At 40.8% G+C, this 25,208-nt stretch overlaps 1 protein-coding gene across 1 annotated transcript in view; it reads right to left on the reverse strand.

The window, feature by feature from the left end:
• Positions 1-25,208, reverse strand: part of LOC120061184 (metabotropic glutamate receptor 4-like) — a 134,958-nt gene that overhangs the window by 56,202 nt on the left and 53,548 nt on the right. The window contains exons 3-5 of the mRNA XM_039010789.1: positions 19,903-20,038; positions 16,575-16,729; positions 16,106-16,246 (exon numbers count right to left, since the gene is read on the reverse strand). Coding sequence (XP_038866717.1) covers positions 16,106-16,246; positions 16,575-16,729; positions 19,903-20,038 — 432 coding nt within the window. The remainder of the gene's footprint in view (positions 1-16,105; positions 16,247-16,574; positions 16,730-19,902; positions 20,039-25,208) is intronic.

Below are 25,208 nucleotides of genomic sequence, written 5' to 3' on the forward strand. Positions count from 1 at the left end.
CAGGCACTGGTTACAGTTTGAAGCTTTTTCTTGAGTGGACAGTTTGATGAGAGCCAGTCAATATTTAAGTCACCCAGAAAATATTCCTCTCTGTTAATATCACATACGTTATCAAGCATTTCACACATATTTTTTCCAGATACTCACTGTTAGCACTTGGTGGTCTACAGCAACTTCCCACAAGAATATGCTTTAGATGAGGCAGGTGAATAGCATTGGACATGCTTTAAGTTTTACAGGAATAAAACTGAATATAAACAGCTACACCGCCACCATTGACATTTCTGTCTCTTCTGTAGAAGTTATAACCATATACTGCTCACACTGCTTTGCACACTCTTGGCATTCTCTCAACCAGCTTCACCTGGAATGTTTTTCTAGCACACTGAGCACTTGTTGGCAGCTTTTCCTTCACTCTGCGGTCCAACTCATCCCAAACCATCTCAATTGGGTTGAGGTTGGGTGATTGTGGAGGCTGGGTCATTTGATGCAGCACTCATCACTCTCCTTGGTCAAATAGCCCTTACTGTACACAGCTTTGATGTGTGTTTTGTGTCATTGTCCTGTTGAAAAACAAATGATAGTCCCACTAATTGCAAACCAGATGGGATGGAGTAACGCTGCAGAATGCTGTGGTAGCCATGCTGGTTAAGTGTGCCTTGAATTCCAAATAAATCACAGACAGTGTCACCAGCAAAGCATCCCCACACCATCACACCTCCTCCTCCATGCTTCACGGTGGGAACTCCACATGCAGAGATCATCCGTTCACCTACTCTGCATCTCACAAAGACACAGCAGTTGGAACCAAAAATCTCAAATTTGGACTAATCAGACCAAAGGACAGATTTTCACCGGTCTAATGTCCATTGCTTGTGTTTCTTGGCCAAAGCAAATCTCTTATTATTATTGGTGTCCTTCCTTCGACCAGGAAGGCCTGATTTACACAGTCTCCTCTGAACAGTTGATGTTGAGATGTGTCTGTTACTTGAACTCTGTGAATAATTTTTTGGGGTTGCAATCTGAAGTGCAGTTAACTAATTAACTTATCCTCTGCAGTAGAGGTAAATCTGGGTCTTCCTTTCCTGTGGCGGTCCTCATGAGAGCCAGTTTCATCATAGCGCTTGATGGTTTTTGCCACTGCACTTGAAGTTCCAGATTGACTGACCGTCATGTCTTAAAGTAATGATGGGCTGTCATTTCTCTTTGCTTTTTTGAATATTATTGCCATAATATTGACTTGGTCTTTTACCAAATATGGCTATCTTCTGTATACCACCCCTACCTTGTCACAACGCAACTGATTGGCTCAAATGCACAGCATTTAACAAGGCACACCTGTTAATTGCAATGCATTCCAATCGACTACAAGTGACTCATGAAGCTGGTTGAGAGAATGCCAAGAGTGTGCAAAGCTGTCATCAAGGCAAAGGGTGGCTAGTTTGAAGAATCTTAAATACATTTTGATTTGTGTAACACTTTTTTGGTTACTACATGATTCCATACAGTACGTGTTATTTCATAGTTTGATGTCTTCACTATTATTTTACAAACTTGACTGGTACTGTATATTAATGTTGGCTATTTTTTGTGCTTTTCTAGGTTGCTTGATTGTTTCCATTGATTTACTGGGAGGCTTATCAGAGGTAGACATGACAGTGATATTTCTAATTGAGCAGATAGTGCAGGGTGAATTGCTCACAGTGGGCTTCCTACTAGGGCAAACAGTCTCAATGCTAACAGTATAACTCAGGTTTATAGACACAATTGACAAATGGTGTAAGTCAAGGGACACAAAGGGACACCAAACATTGCTCGATTATGGAAGGCAACCTTGACTTCAGGCGGCCTTTAAGTTTCAGCGAGAGCATGGCCTCAGCCAGTCGTGCAGATAACTTTCCTCATCCTCCTTCTTCCGCTGGCCTTGATGACTCATGTCGATTGGAAAGGTGAGCAACAGAGTGATTCAGTCATTCAGTCAGTCATGTTTGCTTGATTCCTCAGTGCACCCAGACAGGAGGCCTCACCTTGGACTGAAGTCAGCAACAAGCATTGCGCCTGATGGAGCTGTAAATTCCCTAGTTGCGGAGCCCTGGGTGTTACAGGCACATTAATTACCGAAAAGGTTGTTTTTATCAAAGAAATGCCACAGGCTGATAAAGGTGACACACTAGCTGAATGAACAAACTGTGATAGAATTCTGTGCTCAAATTGGAGTAATGATAATTCTGTAAAATACAGCCATTCAAGGTTTTGAAGAATCAAAATGGGACAGCAAAGTTGTACTAAACACGTCACAGCTCTGACTAGATCTCAATAGAAAATGGCTGCATTGAACATGTGTGCCAATGACACAATATTCTGCACAATAAATGCCAGGGGTCGATGGTTTCACAGATCAATCCAATATATTAGTACTACCATTGACAGTTGAGCATTATTAATTATTGTCCATTGTCCTTTGTGCATGACAAGTAATTTTTCCAACAATTGTTTACAGACAGATTATTTCACTGTATCACAATTCCAGTGGGTCAGAAGTTAACATACACGAAGTTGACTATGCCTTTAAAAAAGCTTGGAAAATTCCAGAAAATTAGGTCACGACTTGAGAAGCTTCTGATAGACTAATTGACAACATTTGAGTCAATTAGGGGTCTACCTGTGGATGTATTTCAAGGCCAACCTTCAAACTCAGTGCCTCTTTGCTTGACATCATGGGAAAAATCAAAAGAAATCAGCCAAGAATTCAGAAAAACAATTGTAGACCTCCACCAGTCTGGTTCATCCTTGGGAGCAATTTCCAAACACCTGAAGGTACCACGTTCATCTGTACAAACAATAGTACGCAAGTATAAGCACAATGGGACCACGCAGCCGTCATACCGCTCAGGAAGGAGACGCGTTCTGTCTCCTAGAGATGAATGTACTTTGGTGCGAAAAGTGCAAATCAATCCCAGAACAACAGCAAAAGACCCTGTGAAGATGCTGGAGGAAACAGGTACAAAAGTATCTATATCCACAGTAAAATGAGTCCTATATCGACATAGCCTGAAAGGCCGCTCAGCAAGGAACAAAAATAGAACCATAATTGGCCATAATGACCATCGCTATATCTGGAGGAAAAAGTGGGAGACTTGCAAGCCGAAGAACACCATCCCAACCGTGAAGCACGGGGGTGGCAGCATCATGTTGTGGGGGTGCTTTGCTGCAGGAGGGACTCGTGCACTTCACAAAATAGATGGCATCATGAGGTAGGAAAATTATATGGATATATTGAAGCAACATCTCAAGACATCAGTCAGGAAGTTAAAGCTTGGCCACAAATGGGTCTTCCAAATGGACAATGACCCCAAGCATACTTCCAAAGTTGTGGCAAAATGGCTTAAGAACAACAAAGTCAAGGTATTGGAGTGGCCATCACAAAGCCCTGACCTCAATCCCATAGAAAATTTGTGGGCAGAACTGAAAAAGCGTGGGCGAGCAAGGAGGCCTACAAACCTGACTCAGTTACACCAGCTCTGTCAGGAAGAATGGGCCAAAATTCACCCAACTTATTATGGGAAGCTTGTGGAAGGCTTCCCAAAACATTTGACCCAAGTTAAACAATTTAAAGGCAATGCTACCAAATACTAATTGAGTGTATGTAAACGTCTGACCCACTGGGAATGTGATGAAAGAAATCAAATCTGAAATAAATCACTTTCTACTATTATTCTGACATTTCACATTCTTAAAATAAAGTGGTGATCCTAACTGACCTAATTTTTACTCGGATTTAAATGTCACGAAATGTACAAAACTGAGTTTAAATGTAATTGGCTAAGGTGTATGTAAACTTCCGACTTTAACTGTATACGTACATATTCTTATTCCATCCCTTTAGATTGGTGTATATTAGGTAGTTGTTGTGTAATTGTTAGATTACTGGTTAGATATTACGGCACTGGCGGTAATTAACTTCTTATGGCTGCAAAGGGCAGTATTGAGTAGCCAGTTAAATCGTGCCCATTTCAAACGGCCTCGTACTCAAATCTTGCTCGTACAATATGCATATTATTATTACTATTGGATAGAAAACACTCTCTAGTTTCTAAAACCGTTTGAATTATTTCTCTGAGTGAAACAGAACTCATTCTGCAGCACATTTCCTGACCAGGAAGTGGAATGTCAGAAATCGATGCTCTGTTCAACTTCCTGCCTATACATGGGCATGATACGTAAGAGTCTACGTACACTTCATACACCTTCCCCTGGTTGTCAAGAGGCGGTGAGAGAAGAAATTTCGTGTTTATCTTGGTCTGAGGTGGAATTAAAGCTCTTTGTATGACGTGACCGTCCATTTCCTGTTTCTGGAGCGCGCGAAAGGGGACATGGATTTGCCTTCTGTTTAGCTGTCGTTATGGACGACTAACATCTCCGGTTTAGATTTTATTTGATACATGTGACCATATCATCGTAAAGTATGTTTTTTCAATATAGTTTAATCAGATTATTGAAATTTTTTCGGGAGTTTTGCCGTGTTCCGTTCTCTGACTTTGTTGACGTTGGAGAGATCCGTGCCACTTGGCAAGTGCCCATGCTAAATCAAGAGGGAAATTTGCCGTTCCAGATCCAAACAACGACTGTTCTGGACAAAGGACACCTTGTCCAACATTCTGACGGAAGATCACCAAAATAAGAAACATTTTATGATGCTATTTCTAATATCTGTCGTGCATGTGAACTGGTCGTCGGCGCCCAAGTGTTTCTGGCTATTGTGGCTACGCTAATATAACGCTATATTGTGTTTTCGCTGTAAAACACTTGATAAATCGGAAATATTGTCTGGAATCACAAGATGCCTGTCTTTCAATTGCTGTACACTATGTCTTTTTCAGAAATGTTTTATGATGAGTATTTAGTTATTTGGCGTTGGTGTCTGTAATTTTTCTGTCTGCTTTCGGTGCAATTTCTGACTGTAGCTGCAATGTAAACTATGATTTATACCTGAAATATGCACATTTTTCTAACAAAACATATGCTATACAATAAATATGTTATCAGACTGTCATCTGATGAAGTTGTTTCTTGGTTAGTGGCTATTTATATCTTTATTTGGTCGAATTTGTGATAGCTACTGATGGAGTAAAAAACTGATGGAGTAAGAAAAGTGGTGTCTTTTGCTAACGTGGTTAGCTAATAGATTTACATATTTTGTCTTCCCTGTAAAACATTTTAAAAATCGGACATGTTGGCTTGATTCACAAGATGTGTACCTTTCATATGCTGTATTGGACTTGTTAATGTGTGAAAGTTAAATATTTAAAAAAAATATCTTTTGAATTTCGAGCCCTGCACTTTGAGCTGGCTGTTGTCATAAGTGTACCGACGTCGGGCTTGCACGCCAAACAGGTTAACATCTGCATTAACATCTGCTATCCATGTGTATGTGACCAATAACATTTGATTTGATTCCATATGTGTTATTTCATAGTGTTGATGTCTTCACTATTATTCTACAATGTAGAAAATAGTATAAATAAAGGAAACCCTTGAATTAGTTGGCGTGTCCAAAATGCTAACTGGTACTGTATATACACTACCGTTCAAAATTTTGGGGTCACTTAGAAATGTCCTTGTTTTCAAAGAAAAGCAAATTTTTTGTCCATTAAAATAACATCAAATCGATCAGAAATACAGTATAGACATTGTTTATGTTGTAAATGACTATTGTAGCTGGAAATGGCAGATTTTTTAATGGAATATCTACATAGGCGTACAGAGGCCCATTATCAGCAACAATCACTCCTGTGTTCCAATGGCACGTTGTGTTAGCTAATCCAAGTTTATAATTTTAAAAGGCTAATTGATCATTAGAAAACCATTTTGCAGTTATGTTAGCACAGCTGAAAACTGTTGTCCTGATTAAAGAAGCAAGAAAACTGGCCTTCAGACTAGTTGAGTATCTGGAGCATCAGCATTTGTGGGTTCGATTTCAGGCTCACAATGGCCAGAAACAAAGACCTTTCTTCTGAAACTCGTCAGTCTATTCTTGTTCTGAGAAATGAAGGCTATTCCATGTGAGAAATTGCCAAGACACTGAAGATCTCATACAACGCTGTGTACTACTCCCTTCACAGAACAGCACAAACTGGCTCTAACCAGAATAGAAAGAAGAGTGGGAGGCCCTGGTGCACAACTGAGCAAGAGGACAAGTACATTAGAGTGTCTAGTTTGAGACACAGACACTTCACAAGTCCTCAAGCTTCATTAAATAGCACACGCAAAACACTAGTCTCAATGTCAACAGTGAAGAGGCGACTCCGGCATGCTGGCCTTCTAGGCAGAGTTGCAAAGAAAAAGCCATATCTCAGACTGGCCAATAAAAAGAAAAGATTAAGATGGGCAAAAGAACACAGACACTGGACAGAGGAACTCTGCCTAGAAGGTCAGCATACCGGAGTTGCCTCTTCACTGTTGACGTTGAGACTGGTGTTTTACGGGTGCTACCCCAAACTTTTGAACGGTAGTGTATATTAATCTTGAACAGGATTATCAGGATGATCTAATTTGGATGCAATTTGAATGAAATTGATGGAGCTAAAGACTGCAGAGAGTGCTTGCATTTTCACTGATTTAAAGTACCTGCAATTTTTTTGAAACGAATCTTGACCAGTGGAGGCTCCTCAAATAAACCTTTGCTAAATATATTCACCTCACCAAATAATTGATTTAAACACACTGTTTTTTAATGAAGGTCTACAGTAGCCTGAACAGCACTCTGTAGGGTAGCACCGTGGTGTAGCCAGAGGACAGCTAGTTTTTGTCATCCTCTGGGTACATTGACTTCAATACAAAACCTAGAGGCTCATGGTTCTCACCCCCTTCCATAGACTTACACAGTAATTATGACAACTTCCGGAGGACATCCTCCAACCGATCAGAGCTCTTGCAGCATGAACGGACATGTTGTCCACCCAATCAAAGGATCAGAGAACGAATCTAGTACTGAAAGCATAAGCTACAGCTAACTAGCACTGTAATGCATAAAATGTGGTGAGTAGTTGACTTAAAACTTCTTTGGGAAAGGGGGGCAGTATTCAGTAGCTTGGATGAATAAGGTGCCCAGAGTAAACTGCTTGTTACCCAGGCCCAGAAGCTATGATATGCATATAAGTAGTAGATTTGGATAGAAAACTCAAAAGTTTCCAAAACTGTTAAAATAATGTCTGTGAGTATAACAGAACTCATATGGCAGGCGAAAATCTGAGGTTTGTAGTTTCATTTAAGTGATTGCCTATCCAATATGCTGTGTCTATGGGGCCATCCAGCAGATGTCAACAGTCTTTGGAAAGTTGTTTGGGGTTTCTATTGTGGAAGGGGGTCGAATAAGAGCTGTTTCAACAAGTGGACTAAGCTGTGGCCAATGAGTTGTTTACTGCGCGGTCACGCGGGCGCGCCGTTCCTTCTTTTTCCTCTGTAATGAATACGCTATTGTCCGGTTGGAATATTATTAAAGATTTATTATAAAAAGACCCTAAAGATTGATTGTAAACATCGTTTGACATGTTTCTACAAACTCTAATGGAACTCTTTTGACTTTTCGTCTGGATTTTGCGCTAGCGCATTGTGCCTTTGGAATAGTGAACTAAACGCGCGAACAAAACAGAGATATTTGGAAATAAATATGGACGTAATCGAACAAAACAAACATTTCTTGTGGAAGTGGGAGTCCTGGGAGTGCATTCCGACGAAGATCAGCAAAGTGAAGATTTATAATGCTATTTCTGACTTTTGTTGACTCCACAATTTGGCGGGTAACTGTATGGCTTGCTTTTGTGGCTGAACGCTGTGCTCAGATTATTGAATATTGTGCTTTTGCCGTAAAGCTTTTTTGAAATCTGACACCGCGGTTGCATTAAGAACAAGTGTATCCTTAATTCTACGTAAAACATGTATCATTCATCAAAGTTTATAATGAGTATTTCTGTTATTTGATGTGGCTCTCTGCAATTTCTCCGGATGTTTTGGAGGCATTTCTGAACATGGCGCCAATGTAAACTGAGGTTTTTGGATATAAATATGAACTTTACCGAACAAAACATACATGTATTGTGTAACATTAAGTTCTATGAGTGTCATCTGAATAAGATCATCAAAGGTTAGTGATTAATTTTATCTATATTTCTGCTTTTTGTGACTTCACTCTTTGGCTGGAAAAATAGCTGTGTTTTTCTGTGATTTGGCGGTGACCTAACATAATTGTTTGTGGTGCATTCACTGTAAAGCCTTTTTGAAATCGGACACTGTGGGTAGGATTAACAACAAGATTACCTTTAAAATGGTATAAGATAATTGTAGGTTTGAGGAATTTTAATTTAATAAACAACAGATTTCTGTTGTTTTGAATTTGGCGCTCTGCAATTTCACTGGCTGTTGGCGAGGTGGGACGCTAGCGTACCGAATGATCCCAGAGAGGCTAACCACTAGGCTACCTGCCGCTAGCAAATGTAGAAAGCTAGTTTACCCTACTGAAACACCCTTCTCAAAAAGAGGGATGCTATGTTAGCTAACTGGCTATGACTATCCAACACAACACCGGAACTCAAGGTAAGCTTTTGGTTTTACTAATTTATTACCACCGGGGCTCACCTGTGTAACTGATAAATTGCTAACTGACTATACACTGTAAAGTTTAATATCGCGGGTTAAATAACACATTAGTTCTATTAGCTATGTTGACTATGACGTTGCTTTAGCTAAAATGATGACAACAATGTAGGCTGTGTGTAACAGTTACGATATGGTTTGGAATGTTTTTTTTGCTTGGTCACATACAGTACAGCTGATGTGTTGTGCATTGAAGTCCACAAACAAAGGGAAAAGGTGAGAGGATGAGAGCGCATAAATATCTGAATTTGTCCAACATTTTCTCTCGACCTCTGTGCATCTACGTTGTAATCTTTCATTCATAGGCTAGGTTGTAGCAACCTCATGTGTAGCATGTAGTAGCCTAATCCTATATAATACGATTAAATTATATCTATACATTAAAAACCAAAGTCTATCTGAATTCCAGTCATTCCAATAAATGGTATAGCCCTTGATCTTCAAGAATAGGACTTGGAATTAGGGATCGGCATCCCGAAAGCGATGTGTTAGAAGAAGCCTCCCGAGTGGCCCAGCAGTCTAAGGCACTGCATCTCAGTGCTTGAGGCGTCAGTACAGACACCCTGGTTTGAATCAAGGCTGTATCACAACCGGCCATAATTGGGAGTCCCATAGGGCGGCGCCCAGCATCGTCTGGGTTTGACCGGTGTAGGCCATCATTGTAGATAAGAATTTGTTCTTAACTTCTTGCCGCACGGATCCCTTTAGCGGGATCATTTTCGTAAACAACCGCTGAATTGCAGAGCGCCAAATTCAAAAATAATACAAAAAATATTTATAATCACGAAATCACAAGTGAAATATAACAAAACACAGCTTAGCTTGTTGTTAATCCACCTATCGTGTCAGATTTTGAAAATATGCTTTACAGCGAAAGCAATCCAAGCGTTTGTGAGTTTATCAATCACTAGACAAAACAGTAAGAACAGCTAGCCGCAAATTAGCTTGGTCACGAAAGTCAGAAAAGCAATAAAATTAATCGGTTACCTTTGATAATCTTAGGATGTTTGCACTCACGAGACTCCCAGTTACACAATAAATGTTATTTTTGTTTGATAAAGATTAGTTTTATAACCAAAAACCGCCATTTGGTTTGCGCGTTATGTTCAGAAAACCACAGGCTCGTTCCGGTCCTGAAAGGCAGACGAAAATTCCAAAAAGTATCCGTAATGTTCGTAGAAACATGTCAAACGTTTTTTATAATCAATCCTCAGGTTGTTTTTAACATACATAATCGATAATATTTAAACCGGACGGTAACCTATTCAATACTACAGAGAAAGAAAATGTCAAGCTACATCTCTCGCGCGCAGGAACTAATCAAAGGACACCTGACGCGTTTTGAAAAATCTCGCTCATTTTTCAAAATAAAAGCTTGAAACTATGTCTAAAGCCTGGTCACAGCCTGAGGAAGCCATTGGGAAAAGAATCTGGTTGATACCCCTTTAAATGGAGGAGGGGCAGGCAACGGAACAGGGATTTTTCCAAATAATAGGCACCTCCGGGTTGGATTTCCTCAGGTTTTCGCCTGCAAAATCAGTTATGTTATACTCACAGACAATATTCTGACAGTTTTGGAAACTTTAGAGTGTTTTCTATCCTAATCTGTCAATTATATGCATATTCTAGCATCTGGACCTGAGAAATAGTGTGTTTACCTTGGGAACGTTATTTTTCCAAACATAAAAATTCTGCCCCCTAGCTGAAAGAGGATAATTATTAACTGACTTGCCTAGTTAAATGTTTTTTTATTTACAGTAAAGTTTAACATCCATATATGGCCAGCTATGTAAACTTTAACATTGTTTTATCCTGCAATAGATGTCGTTCAATTGGTAACATACATTTTTGTTTTCTTTTAATGCCTCTTAGTAATCTAAAAGTAACTGAATGTAATCTGATAACGTTACTGAGTTTTGGTAATCCAAAAGTTGCGTTACTGATTACAATTTTGGACAGGTAACTAGTAACTGTAACGGATTACATTTAGAAAGTAACCTACCCAACCCTGAGTATAGGCTCTGCTGCAGAAAATGTAGCCCTACCAGTCACAAGAAAAAAAAGTTACCACTATGACATGTATTGTGAACTGAGCGCTATATCTCAACCCTGAGCATTGATCATGCAGATAGCAGAGAGAAGGCCATATAGTAGCCAGCTTTAGACATCCCATATAATTTAACAGTTCCATTTCACGTCTGTTGTTCATAGAAATCATTTGTTATAATTTACCAGTTTCTCGCAGTTATTTATCCTGGGAAAAGGGAGTGAGTTTGGGCGGTAAATCTAGGTAAATCTCGGTAGCCCAGTTCCCACTATTCCACCCTAATTGGCACTAAGAGCGTTCTCAAGTTGCTGTGGACCTCCTTATTTCTGACTGTAGGAGTCTTGGCAATTAATTGCCTGTGATTTTTCAAATCAGCTTAATCATCAACGAGCAATTTCCTCTAAGCTAGTTGAATGACTCCAGTCCAGCTAGTATAGGTTGATGGAGAGGCACTAGCTCTCGCTGGCCGATATCAATGTGTGGAATTAAAGTACTTAGTGGCTTGGCTTATGACCTGGCTGCCATCCACTATTGAATGGGTTTCGTCGCCATCTGGCCATGGACACATTGAGCAATAGAGGGACCTACAGGTTAAGGTGGTTGTCACCTACAATGTAAGTTAAGTACAAGCAAGGAGATTTGGACTGAGACCAGTAGTTGGATCTGAATTATATATCCAGACTCTGGGGCCGAGGTCTTTCAGTCTGGGGCCACCATCCTAATAGATGAGAAAAGGTACTAAAAAGGTACTAAAATCCAGCATTATAGCATAAGTACCGACAGCTGACACGTAAGTGGTTGATGTATGTGACTTAAAATAACCATTATTTTGTTTTGCTGTTCATTCCACATACAATCCACAAACACAAAACCTTAAACTTCTGAGGGGGTACACTTGGGTATCAGTCCCCATAACCACCTGGGGTTTCTTATGAAATTAAATGTAGTGCTTTACAGTCCCAGCTTCCTCAGTTAAATATTTACAGTAACATCATAGCAGGGGGTGATTCGTAAATACACTATATATACAAAAGTATGTGGACACCTCTTCAAATTAGTGGATTTGGCTATTTCAGCCATACCCATTGCTGACAGGTGTATAAAATCAAGCACACAACCATGCAATCTCCATATACAAACATTTGCAGTAGAATGGCCTTACTGAAGAGCTCAGTGACTTTCAACGTGGCACCATCATAAGATGCCTCCCTTCCAACAAGTTAGTTCGTAAAATGTCTTCCCTGCTAGAGCTGCCCCGGTCAACTGTAAGTGCTATTATTGTGTAGTGGAAACATTTGGGAGCAATAACGGCTCAGCCCCGAAGTGGTAGGCCACACAAGCTCAAAGAACGCGACCGCCGAGTGCTGAAGCCCATAGCCCGTAAAAATCGTCTGTCCTCAGTTGCAACACTCACTACGGAGTTTCAAACTGCCTCTGGAAGCAACGTCAGCACGATAACTGTTCATCGCGAGCTTAATGAAATGGGTTTCCATGGACGAGCAGTCGCACAAAAGCCTAAGATCACCATGCGCAATGCCAAGCATTGGCTGGAGTGGTGTAAAGATCGCCGCCATTGGACTCTGGAGCAGTGGAAACACGTTCTCTGGAGTGCAGAATCAAGCTTCACCATCTGGCAGTCCAACGAACTAATCTGGGTTTGGCGGATGCCAGGAGAAACCTAACTACCCCAATGCATAGTGCCAACTGTAAAGTTTGGAGGAGGAGGAATAATGGTTTGGGGCTGTTTTTCAATGTTTGGGCATAATTCCAGTGAAGGGAGATCTTAACGCTACAGCATACAATCACATTCTATATGATTCTGTGCTTCCAACTTTGTGGCAACAGTTTGGGGAAGACCCTTTCATGTTTCAGCATGACAATGCCCACGTGCACAAAGCGAGGCCCATGCAGAAATTGTTTGTCGAGATCGGTGTGGAAGGACTTGACTGGCCTGCACAGAGCCCTAACCTCAACCCCATCGAACACCTTTAGGATGAATTGGAAAGGCGACTGCGAGCCAGGCTTCATCGCCCAACATCAGTGCCCGACCTCACTAATGTTCTTGTGGCTGAAAATAAGCAAGTTCCTGCAGCAATGTTCCAACATCTAGTGCAAAGCCTTCCCAGAAGAGTGGAGGCTGTTATAGCAGCAATGGGGGGACCAACTCCTTATTAATGGCAATGATTTTGGAATGAGATGTCCTTCGAGCAGGTGTCCACATACTTTGGGTCCTGTAGTGTATCTCTGTAGCAGAGACAGATCACAGGAGAATACTCCTCTCTCCCTCAAATTTGAAGATTTGGTAAACTCTCATTTAGGATGTTAATTCAAATCATGTTGTCTATTAGAGAAAATCAATAATTTTACAGAGGGCCAGCACAATCATACTGCAAAACCACCCCTGAAATAAAATACAGAATGGTATGGAGAGAGGGAAATAGATAGAAAAAGGAAATGAGAGTGTGAGATAGAGAAAGAGAGAGAGAATAGATGATAGTGGTTGTGGAGGATCTGAGTAGAGTGGATATACAGTAACTCTTTCCTGTACGAAATTACAGTGCTCCTGGGGACACTCACTGCAGAAAAAAATAACTGCTGCAATTTAGCTCAAGAGCCGCCACCATGACAACTGATGAAAGAAACCAGTATACACAAAGAGAATACTATCCTCTCTCTTGAAACTTAGGAGGCTAGTCTGTTTGAGAGCATCTATAAGGCATTGGTATGTGCAGAGACCTTACAGTTAAGTCTTGGCTTAATTGACTAATGTTTTGCTAATACTAATGCACTGGCATTATTTTTGCATTCTCCTGGATTTCTTCAGGCCCCGTGTGACATTTTGGAGCCAAGATTGTAAATCTCATTCTTGCGTTGGATTATGAATAATAAAATATTGCATCATTGTCAAGCCCCTCAACATTTTGCTGAATGAGCTAAAATAAACAAAGAGCTTATATTTGTTATATTCCTTTATACAATTTAGAAAACAAATCACCACTCATTTGAATTGTAAATTAGATCCTCACATGGTAATGCTGAATGCGGTATGTTGTGGTTCTAGGAGTATGCTATATACAGTAATGTCAGTTTTCACATAAGTGGACCCGAGGATTTTCAGAAACGTTGTGGCAACACACTGCTTTGGCACCAAAGGGTGTTATCAAAATTATGTTTTGCTTGGCTGATATCATGACAGGAGGACATTGGCTTGTGCTGGAGGCCCTCAAGTTTACCAATGACTAATATACTGCACTTGAGGCTGCTCTATTATCAGCCAATGACATGGTTAAGGTTGACATTTAAATTTTTGTCATTTAGCAGACACTCTTATCAAATCAAATCAAATGTTATTGGTCACATACACATGGTTATCAGATGTTATTGCGAGTGTAGCAAAATGCTTGTGCTTCTAGTTTCGACAGTACAGCAATATCTAACATGTAATCTAACAATTCCACAACAACTACCTAATACACACACATCTAAGTAAAGGAATGGAATAAGAATATATACATAAATATATGGGTGAGCAATGACAGAGCGGCAGAGTGGCATAGGCAAGATGCATCCACAGGGACTTACAGGAGCAGTAGGGTTAAGTGCCTTGTTCAAGGGCACATTGACAGATTTTTCACCTAGTGTCACGACTTCCGCCGAAGTCGGTCCCTCTCCTTGTTCAGGCGGTGTTCAGCGGTCGACGTCGCCGACCTTCTAGCCATCGCCGATCCATTTTTCATGTTCCATTTGTTTTGTCTTGTTTTCACACACACCTGGTTTCAATTCCCTAATTACATGTTGTATATTTACCCTCTGTTTCCCCCAAGTACTTGCGCTATGTGTTACTGGCGCACATGGGTTTTGTACCCATGTGTTTATTGTTTTGTATGCCGTTAGTTTTATATATTAAAGTGCTCCGGCTATTCACCAAGTTCTGCTCTCCTGCGTTTGACTTCCCTGCCACCAGTTACGCACCCCTTACACCTAGTCGGCTTTGAGGATTCAAACCAGAAACCTTTCAGTTACTGGCCCAACACTCTTGACCTCTAGGCCAGTGGTTCCCAAACTGTGGGTCGAGACCCACTTGTGGCTCGCGGCAGGGGTCCAAGTGGGTTGCGTGATGACATTGCAAAAAATAAAATACATAGAAAAACGCTTTCAGTGTAAAGTTAAATGACTAAAACCAAATAGAAAGTATGTAGAAAAGATAGTGGACCTACTGTATATATTGTTCAATAATAGCCTATAATCGTTGAGAATTTACAACCAAAGCTAGACAATCAGGCCCGCATTGATTTTGATATAATGTTTAAGCATAAGAACACAGCATTTAGCCATGTCAAAATGCATAGAATTGTAGAAAATTTGCTTAAAAACAAACAAACAAAAAAAATCTCAGCTCTATGGCAAAATGTATAGAATTGCAGGAAATTGGCTATAAAACTGCAAGATTTTCTTTCAGCTCCATGGCAGGATGTGTGGAATTGCAGGATTCCTTCCTGTTGTCTGTTCACACTGCTATGCTTTATCTTGGCCAGGTCGCAGTTGTAAATGAGAACTTGTTCTCAACTAGCCTACCTGGTTAAATAAAGGTGAAATAAAATAAATAAAAAACCCATCAAAGCTTCACAATCCAACCAATCCCAGAATCAGTACTGTCTAGACTGACTAGGACCCTGCAGATTGTGTTGTCTGTACAGGGAAATGAAAGACAGTCAGGCTTGGAGTGCCTACTGATTTTAATGACCTGTGAGCTTGTCTCTAATATGCTGATTGGATTTGCTATTGATTGTGTTTTCAACTTGTGTAATAAGCCCTGTTTTGGTGATTGCTATTGTACTGCAGTGCAGATTGAACTTGGCGACGTAGAGTAATGGGAACATTTAATCATGTTTAACGGAACAAGAGGATCCTACCATTTACATTGCATAAACCTAAAATGTACACTAGCTCATACTACGGTAACCTACATCTCTGCAAATGCGTAAGGCTGTTGGAGAAGGGTTATACGTTTACATTCAAATACAAACAAATGTTAAGATCTGTAATAAAACCAATCTATTTTGTTGACATTGCACTTTCAAAACACATTCTGCATTCCTCTAGTTACTTAAGTGCAATATAGTGATGATTATTCTATTCTGCTTAATTGATCATATTTGAATAATCAAAGTTCCTGGCAAAGTTTGGAACTTGCCACAGGAAGTATGTACAGTATACACCTGCAACCTGGGCATACATTTTGGGCTCCATGTTTCTCACCAAAATAACCATAGTATTTAAAATAGATGGAATGGCACATCAACCAAAACATGTTCAGAATTCTAAAACAAGCGATTGTAGCTGTGAGGTCATAAACAGAATGTGTGTAGGAGTAGGCTATGGTAAACAAGGACACCCTACTCTTACTTGTGCACTTTTTGATGCCGGATCCTTTCTTCAGAGCGTGTCGACTGAGTTTGCACTGGAAGTTGTTTTCCCAGAACTCTGCAAACCAAATATTCCTTCTGTTGTTATCCAAAGTTCTGCTGATGAAGTAGCGATCAAACCCTAGAGAGATCAATGAGAGGCACAGTTGGATTTGAAATACTGCAGTGATGTGCATTGGATTTTCTGACGGTGACATGACTTTATCAACTCTTTTTTCAACACTACATTGTACTTTCATCTCACTGGTGTTCTTATCCTGTTGTTGTTTACAGTGTGTCAGTGTTTAATATGGAAATATCATGTATATCAATATATTAGACTATATTGTCATAGACAACAGAAAATAGATAGAAATGTAATCCTCACTTGACCAGTACTACCTACCGTTGTGTGGCATTTAGAACAATGAGGAATAAAGGACATTATATAGTGTGTATAACATCAATACCTCGGATGGACTGCCGTTTAGGTAGGATCGTGACAGCCCCTTCTGCCATCTCCTCCTGGTTCAGGATGGGGGAGATCTTAGACCCCCAGCTGTCTGACCCCACCCATATAAAATGTCCTGTCTGGTTAGCCTTCTTAGCTGCTTGAAGAATCTGCCTGTAAGAAGGGAAAAGAGAGAATACAATACAATTCTTGACACTTATATACATAATTCGCCTTGATGATTAGTTGAAAACAGTGTGTTGGTACTGGACATGAACAAAAGCCTAACTGCACACCCGTGGGTCCCCAGAACCAGCACAACACACTAAAGAAGAACACCGTTGGAACACTGCCACCCTCCCTGCCTGTGACGGAGGCCACCCTGTGGAGTGTGCATGGTGCAGGCTAGCGAACACCCATCCCTGCCTGTGACAGAGGCCACCCTGTGGAGTGTGCATGGTGCAGGCTAGCGAACACCCATCCCTGCCTGTGACAGAGGCCACCCTGTGGAGTGTGCATGGTGCAGGCTAGCGAACACCCATCCCTGCCTGTGACAGAGGCCACCCTGTGGAGTGTGCATGGTGCAGGCTAGCGAACACCCATCCCAGCCTGCCGGTGCTGCCACATTACTCCAAGGTTGGTCCCTCCCTGGTAATAGAGCTAATTAAGAAGCAACCATGATGAGCCAGCCGGCGTTCCCTGCTGTTCCACCAGGCTCTGTATTAATTATTCATTCTGCTGCCACTAGTACCACAGTACTCATATCAAATTGCATTTCTAACCTGCGCAGAATACAACAGGTGCAGACTTTACTGTGAAATGCTTACTTACGAGCCCTTTCCCAACAATGCAGAGTTAATAAGACAAATTCGCAAAAAAAAAAAAAAAATGAGACTATATAGAAGGAGTACCAGTACAGAGTCAATGTGCAGGGGTACGAGGTAGTTGAGGTAATATGTACATGTAGGTAGGGGTAAAAGTGGCTAGGCAATCAGGATATATTAGACGTAGTACTGGAAACACAGTCGCTACAACAGCCAGGTACAATAACAATATAGTGTTCCCCTGAGTCACTCTGCTACCCTTATTCCTCACCACTCAATCCAAAGAATGAAGAGACTGAGAAAAATGCATGTTTGAATTATAATGACCTTTATCCTACCTCTCACTGAATAAACATGGTTTATTCTGAGCCCCAACATTCCCATATGGCTTTACAGGAGACAATAATGTCCATAACAAAACCTACAGTATACTATGCAAATGTTGTCATATGCTCCTTTTTTGCCTCACTTGAGAATGGTTCTTTGCATGGGTCCATGGCAACTTCTACAATCCTTGAAAATAAGATAGAACATATTCCTGGAAGTAAGGAGAAGGGAGGGAGCCTGTTTTGTCAACTGTCAATTGCAACCCCCCCCCCCCCTAAGGTCGTTTACAGGACAATCTAGTTCATCACATAAACACCAGGTGTTCTCATCATGAAATCACTCAATTACATGTACTGAAGGTCTATGTTTAGGACAAAATGAATGATGGCATTAACATCCTTCTCCTGTGAATGAGGCCACTCTTGCTCAAGCATCTTTCTATAGCCTGAGTGCTGAAAACTCTTAATTGTAGTATTTTATTAAGCGGCTGCACACTTACATTGACTGGTTTCAAGGGTAGAGCAGGCATACTGGGCTGAAATCCCCCTGGCTTTGTGTAATTACTGTATATCCACACTATTACCCATTATCAAGCTTGGATTAAGTCAATGAGCACTGGGACTTCTGCCCTGGTCATCCACCATCTACGGCTTCCTCAAATCACTGCCTGTATCCTTTAAGAAGAATATATACCTGACTAATGTCAACTGCTCCTCCTCTATATGGTAATAGGTTAATGCTATGTATAACAATTCTTTTCCACACATTTGTACTGTTGAGCAAAAGCAATAGGACAGGGTAAAGAAAGGGCAAAGTTATTTAATGGTAACTTTGGTTACTGTAATATATTGCCTTTGGATACTTCTCACATTGGTTTATACTGTATGTGTTACTTGACTCAGCAACCCAATTTTTCTTTTAAGCCTATTACCTCATAGAACCTCAAAGTCCCTGCATTTGGTGTATTGCCTCTGAGGGCAGATGGATATTATACAATATGCATTCTACTCACCAAGCTCTTGGAATAAGTTAACATTATTTATTATATATGTGAGTACAAATTACATTTTAAAGTCATTGCTATATTCTTGAATATAAAAAGTTCACAGGATAGGTCAAATTGAAATCAAATTGGCAATACATTGTGTAGGGTTTTGGCTCTTGCTCTCTCTTCTTATGCACCTCTCAACAAAAGTCCTGTGTTCATATTTACAAACCATAAGCCACTGCAGTGTTGTATTGTGTAATTATTATGATGATGCTATGTGTATATCAAATGACAGACAGATGGCAAATGTTGCATCATATCATTTTGGAGGACCCTCCCGGGTGGCGCAGTGGTCTAGGGCACTGCATCGCAGTGCTAGCTGCGCCACCAGAGTCTCTGGGTTCAGGCTCTGTCGCAGCCGGCCGCAACCGGGAGGTCCGTGGGGCGACGCACAAATGGCATAGCGTCGTCCGGGTTAGGGAGGGTTTGGCCGGTAGGGATATCCTTGTCTCAGTATGTAAAATGTAATAAAATGTATGCACTCTACTGTAAGTCGCTCTGGATAAGAGCGTCTGCTAAATGACTAAAATGTAAATGTAAAAAAAAATGAGGACAAGCCCATACATTAGGCTATATATGTACTGTATATTCTATGCTTCTGTTAGTACTAGGTCATTTTGGAATAAGCTGAAAAACATAATGGTTAGCTGCAACACTTGCACCCACACACATCACCAACTGCCACCCCATGCCAACTGATCAAGATGCTCCTCAGTCATCCTAAAGGTAACTAAAGGTTTACAACACTGCAGGGGAACAGAGGGAATTAAACAATATGCAGCAGATTGGAAATTGCTGTAATCTAGAAATATATACAACAGATGAGAAGAACATATTATAATCAGAATGCTACATATAGTTAGATTGTATGTATTTAATGTAAACTGGCACACATTCATTACAATGTGGACACCTAATGAAAACAAAGCTGTTATAGCTTACAGTAAAAAGCTAACTGAATTTGTGGGATGTTATCTGAGGAGGACAATATACACATTTACAGCCATTTACACCAGTGTATACCCAATGGGCAAACATTATGAATGTTGTGTCATTAAACAGAAACTCAGATGGATTGAGTTACTTTGTTGCCATCATTTAGTTAGTTTCATCTTTCTTTCATTCCTGTAACAGTCAACTGAACTTACCTAATGTCATCTTCGTTGGCAAAGAGAATGACAACCCGGGCGTTGGGGTTCTCTGACAGTCTACGGATTACCTTGTCAAACTCTCCAAGCTTAGGTTCTCGTGGTATCTTCACTGACTGAGAGATGCACACACCTCCTGCAACCAAGACAGAGGACAAACATGTTAGAACAATTGTTTTTTGTTTGTTTGTTCAAGGGAAATGGGGATACCTAGTTAGTTGTACAACTGAATGCATTGAGCTGAAATGTGTCTTCCGCATTTAACCCAACCCCTCTGAATCAGAGAGGTGCGGAGTGCTGCCTTAACTGACATTCGCGTCTTCGGCGCCCGGAGAACAGTGGGTTAACTGCCTTGCTCAGGGGCAGAACAACAGATTTTTACCTTGTCAGCTCGGGGATGGGATCCAACAACCTTTCGGTTACTGGCCCAACGCTCCTACCCCCCTACCCGCCAGGCTTCCTGCCGCCCCTATTATATTGTTAGGGATTGAAAACTGGTCAAGGTGTGGAGAAATGCTGGATGCAAGAGAAACTTCTATATTTAAGAGTTTTATTAAACAAAAATGTGCACAGGGAGACCAAAATGAGACTTCTGCAAGGTTATTAATAAACTGCCACCCTTCAGAGGGAAGGGAGGACCTAAATGCTCTTCCTTATGTTTGTTGTTTCTTCCTTCCATGCATAATTCCAAAACATTAAATCAAGGCTGAAACCCGGGGGTTGAATAGACTATACATTTGACACCCATGGACGATTGTATGGCTAAGGGAACCAGATACCAATTACTAAGAATTGCTTTACGGTAACCTCTGACCTTAGAGACCAAATTCCAATAGGGAATAATCACCCAAAATAGTGTTCTTAACAATAGACTGGGGAAAATAGACATGAACAAAAGCTGAACAGCTGATCTGTCTTGGGGCTCCCTCCAAACAGTTTAAAATCTGTACCTAGGGACTTTTACTTAAATAGACATTTATCTTTCTAAGGGTGTGCCATCTCTGATGTAGTTTGGAGTATTGGTATAGAACACCTGTCAGGAATCAGCATCAGAAAGAACTACATTGGTAAAACCAGCAAAGGGCATCTGCATTTAGATACATTAAACCTCTATCTAAATTCAGGTTCTCCCCAAGCTAGTCTGGCATATCATTCTTAGAATCACCCTCTTTCTTATTTCTCTGTTTCAACTGAAAGTAGGCCAAAGGCAAGGATACATTTTTTTCGCTCTCTCCTGAACCAACCACACTAATCCTATTCATGTCTTCAGGACATTTTATGGATGTTTGGATGCAAGATTAAAATTGTGCAGGTGTAACATTTCACAGCAGGAGGAATGCAAGGTATTAAAACATATTTTCATGCACCACAAGGGGCAGATCTAAGACACGAAAGCCCATCCATTCAGTTTATAGGGCTGCCAATGAGACTGGGTAAATTGTGTAGCGAACCTATACCCAAAATGAAATGGTGAGCACTGGATGCATTTTGTGAATAGTTGCAATTTAGTATTATTTCTTTACCTTATTTTGCCAGGCAGGTCAATTAAGAACACATTCTGTCCATGTATTATTGTTTAACTTTAGCACTGTTAGGCTTTTGTTTAATTATAAAAGACACATGCCTTGCTTACTGGGAAAGCATCATTTAATTGATATGCAGCTTCAACTTCATACTTTCTGACACAGTAAGCATTATTTATGTTGTGTACTGTATAAATCCAAATGTATCAAGCCTTAAGGAATTTCACTGACTCATAGAACTATTAAGTGGGCCTTCAGAAACATTTAAAAACTGACTGTTGTCGCAAATAAATGAATAGTGATCAGATCAAAACTCCAAAACAGCCCACCCATACAGCACACATGTTATGGAAACCAGTGCTATTTCATCTAAATACAATCAGTCAAACTCATGTAACCTAATTCCATACTGATCATTCCTAATCTGGCGTGTTAGACTCTGATACATGTAACCGGTGTGAAATGGTTAGCTGTGCGTGCTAGTAGCGTTTCCATCAGTGACGTTACTCGCTCTGAGAACTTGAAGTAGTTATTTCCCTTGCTCTGCAAGAGCCTCGGCTTTTGTGGAGCAATAGGTAACTAAGCTTTGTGGGTGACTGTTGTTGATGTGTTCAGAGGGTCCCTGGATCCAGCCCAGGTTGGGGTGAGGAGATTGACGGAAGCAATACTGTTACACACACCCAATACACTTACAAGTCCCCAAAGAGAGCAACAAACCTTGCCTTGCCTTGAGGCATTGGTATCCAGCAGCAGAAAGAAAGTGAGCGAGCTCCAGCATACGTCCATTGGATACCAAACAAGCCAAGGCTTTCTAATTCCCAGAGAAACATTTCAGGAGAATTGTTTTGTCGTCCTGCCAAAATGCCACAGCGTCTATGTGCATGCTAATGAACTCGCCTCTCTTGACTCATACAAAGCCGGCCCGCTGTATCATCAATGCAGGAATAATACCCTCTGGTTCAGTGAATGGCTGCCAGGGCCTCACAATGGATCAGAAAACAAAGCTGCGCCCCAGCTCTGACTAATAGGTTGGGAAAGTGAAAGTAAGAAAAAAACAAGTAGCGAAGAACATTAGAAGGACAACAATGGCAGTGATGACAGGCTAGCTCATAGGTGCAAAGGGCCACTTCCAGTTGATGGCATGCACCAGTCCTCAGTCAATGGCGTGCAATGGATGTTCTTGTACTCCGACATGCTGTATAGTACAAGTAGTTTATTTTTCTTTGATTTTGCGGTATTGCTAAACCACTGGATTTTTATCACTATTTGTTTACCTGGTGAATGTTCTAATCTTGCTGGTCATGCGTGTGACAACAAATAGGCCTAGATGAAGCAGCTGGCGCTGGCGGTACTCTGCCTATGTAATCACTGGGCTGGATCATTTATTTTTCTTCTCTGGAAAAATAGAGACTTATTCCTACTCATATTGTGGTTCATGTCTGTTTCTTGCATGGCCAGCCATCGTCATATTGACAGATCCATGATTCCACAATTCTTTCCTACACCCTCCACATTAGATTGAAAGCCATTTGTGGGTTTACATCTACAGCATATTCTTACTTGAGACAGGAAATTAGGGAGTGTTTTATAGACTACCTACAATCACCATTCAGGGCCCCACTCTATACAGTCTCCCATCCCACTTTCTTGTTGTCCGTCTCCAATCCTACTCTGTTCCACCCTGTAAACTTTTTCCAACTAATTAAACCCAGTCTAAACTAATTATCCTGGTAGGTTTGTCTATCCATCTAGCTGTCTCATTCTATATACAGTACATAGCCAGTAGACTCATGGGAAATTTTACTTCAGCAAGATCTAGAGGAATGCTATAGCACCTCTCCTTGTCATTACTGGAGACTCTATCCATCTTAAGAGCGTCTTTGCCTCACTGGTGTCTCAGTCCCAGGGTCCCTAACCATATGCTCTGTGGAGGAGATAGAGAGATATCCCTTCTCCCCGCTCCCTCTTCACTGCTACTTTTCTGTGGCCTAGCCTCTGGAGAAGGGAGCAAGGGGAGGGAGATAGAGAGATAGAAAGTGAAAGCAGTCGAGGTCCACTATAAAGATCTAATAGATCTGCAGGAAAATAAATTTAAGTCCTTTCTGCAACTTTCTGTATTTCACCCAAAAAATGGTTGATCTGTTTAAGGATGTAATGGAATTTAAACAAAGTTTGGAATTTACGCAGTCGGAGGTGGAGAAGCACCACTCAACACCATGTCTGAGGATTTTGCATTTTCCAAACAACCCTTGACAAGCTCTTCCAAAGGAGACTACCTCGAAAACCAATTGAGGTGCAATAACATTTTAATCGATGGAATTGAGGACGTAAAGACAGACTTTGCATGTCAAGGCCAAGAAACTCCTGGAAGATCAACTCAAACAGGACCCTAATGTAACGATGTGCGCTGAGAGTCGGGATGCAAGTCCAGGGAGTGAATACATTTAATAAAGGAACGGAACTTAATACAAAACAAGAAACACAAACAACGCACAGACATGAAGCTGGAACAGAAATATCAGTGCCTGGGGAAGGAACCAAAGGGAGTGACATATATAGGGAAGGTAATCAAGGAGGTGATGGAGTCCAGGTGAGAGTCATGAGGCGCTGGTGCGTGTGACGATGGTGACAGGTGTGTGGGATAATGAGCAGCCTGATGACCTAGAGGCCGGAGAGGGAGCACACGTGACACCTAAACTCATCGAGATGGAGAGGGCGCATAGGAATGGCACTTTATTCCCCGATGGACGGACCAGATCTAGAATGGTGAAACTGCTCTGGTTCAAAGACAAGGAGGATATTCTCAGAAGAGCCAAACGCCTGTAGGGAACCAAAATCTTCATCAATGAAGACTTCTCCAAAAAAGGCATGCCTCAAAAAAAAGGAACTGTTGCAGGTGACTCCGCTATAGTCAACTGATTTGACACACACACACACACATTCACACACATATTTATTCTACTTTGTTCATGTGTTTCACCTAACCTCATGACCAAAAACACACATCGCTCTAAATGTCATAACCCTCTGAAGTCTTCAGTGGTGTTATGTGGACTGTGTCAATGTGCATTCCATAAGAAGTGCACCCCTATTGATAAAACTTTTAAAACCAGATTCAAATTAACCCAAATGTATTGCTGTTTGGACATGTGAGGCTTGCAGTTCTATTTTTCTGTTCCACTCTCTGGATGATTGTGACTTTGTATCTCAGTTGGTCACGATATCAACCCTGATAACATGGTCTTTAACCCATTAGATATTAATAAAGAGAACTATAAATATAATGATTGTTTTAATCCAGATTCAAATTACCTGACATTTACCAGAGATGAGTCTATCACTTGTGATTACTATAATGTTAAGCAATTTAACAACCTGTATATCAGTGTATCTAATTCCAAGACAAGCTTATTTTCTACCTTTTCATTGGAACGTTCGCATTCTTCATAAAAATCATCACCACCCTGTTCATTTTCTGTCTTCTCTCAATTTTCCATTGTTGCCCTTTCAGAAACATGGTTGACTGAAGAGACAACCATGCTTTATGACACGTCTCCTTATAATACTGTTCACCACTGTAGAACATCCAGAGTGGGAGGAGGAGTGTCCATTATTGGTCAGAAATGTTTTCAATTCTTTGTAATAGAGGATCTCGCACTTACATCTGATAACATTGATGTTGAATCTCTTTTCATCGAAATTCCCTCCTGTAAATTTTTTGGTGGTAAAAAACTGGTAATTGAATGCATCTATCGGCCACCCAATACTGACATAGCTTCAAAT

The sequence above is a fragment of the Salvelinus namaycush genome, chromosome 16, assembly GCF_016432855.1.
Source record: "Salvelinus namaycush isolate Seneca chromosome 16, SaNama_1.0, whole genome shotgun sequence".
Taxonomy (NCBI): domain Eukaryota; kingdom Metazoa; phylum Chordata; class Actinopteri; order Salmoniformes; family Salmonidae; genus Salvelinus; species Salvelinus namaycush.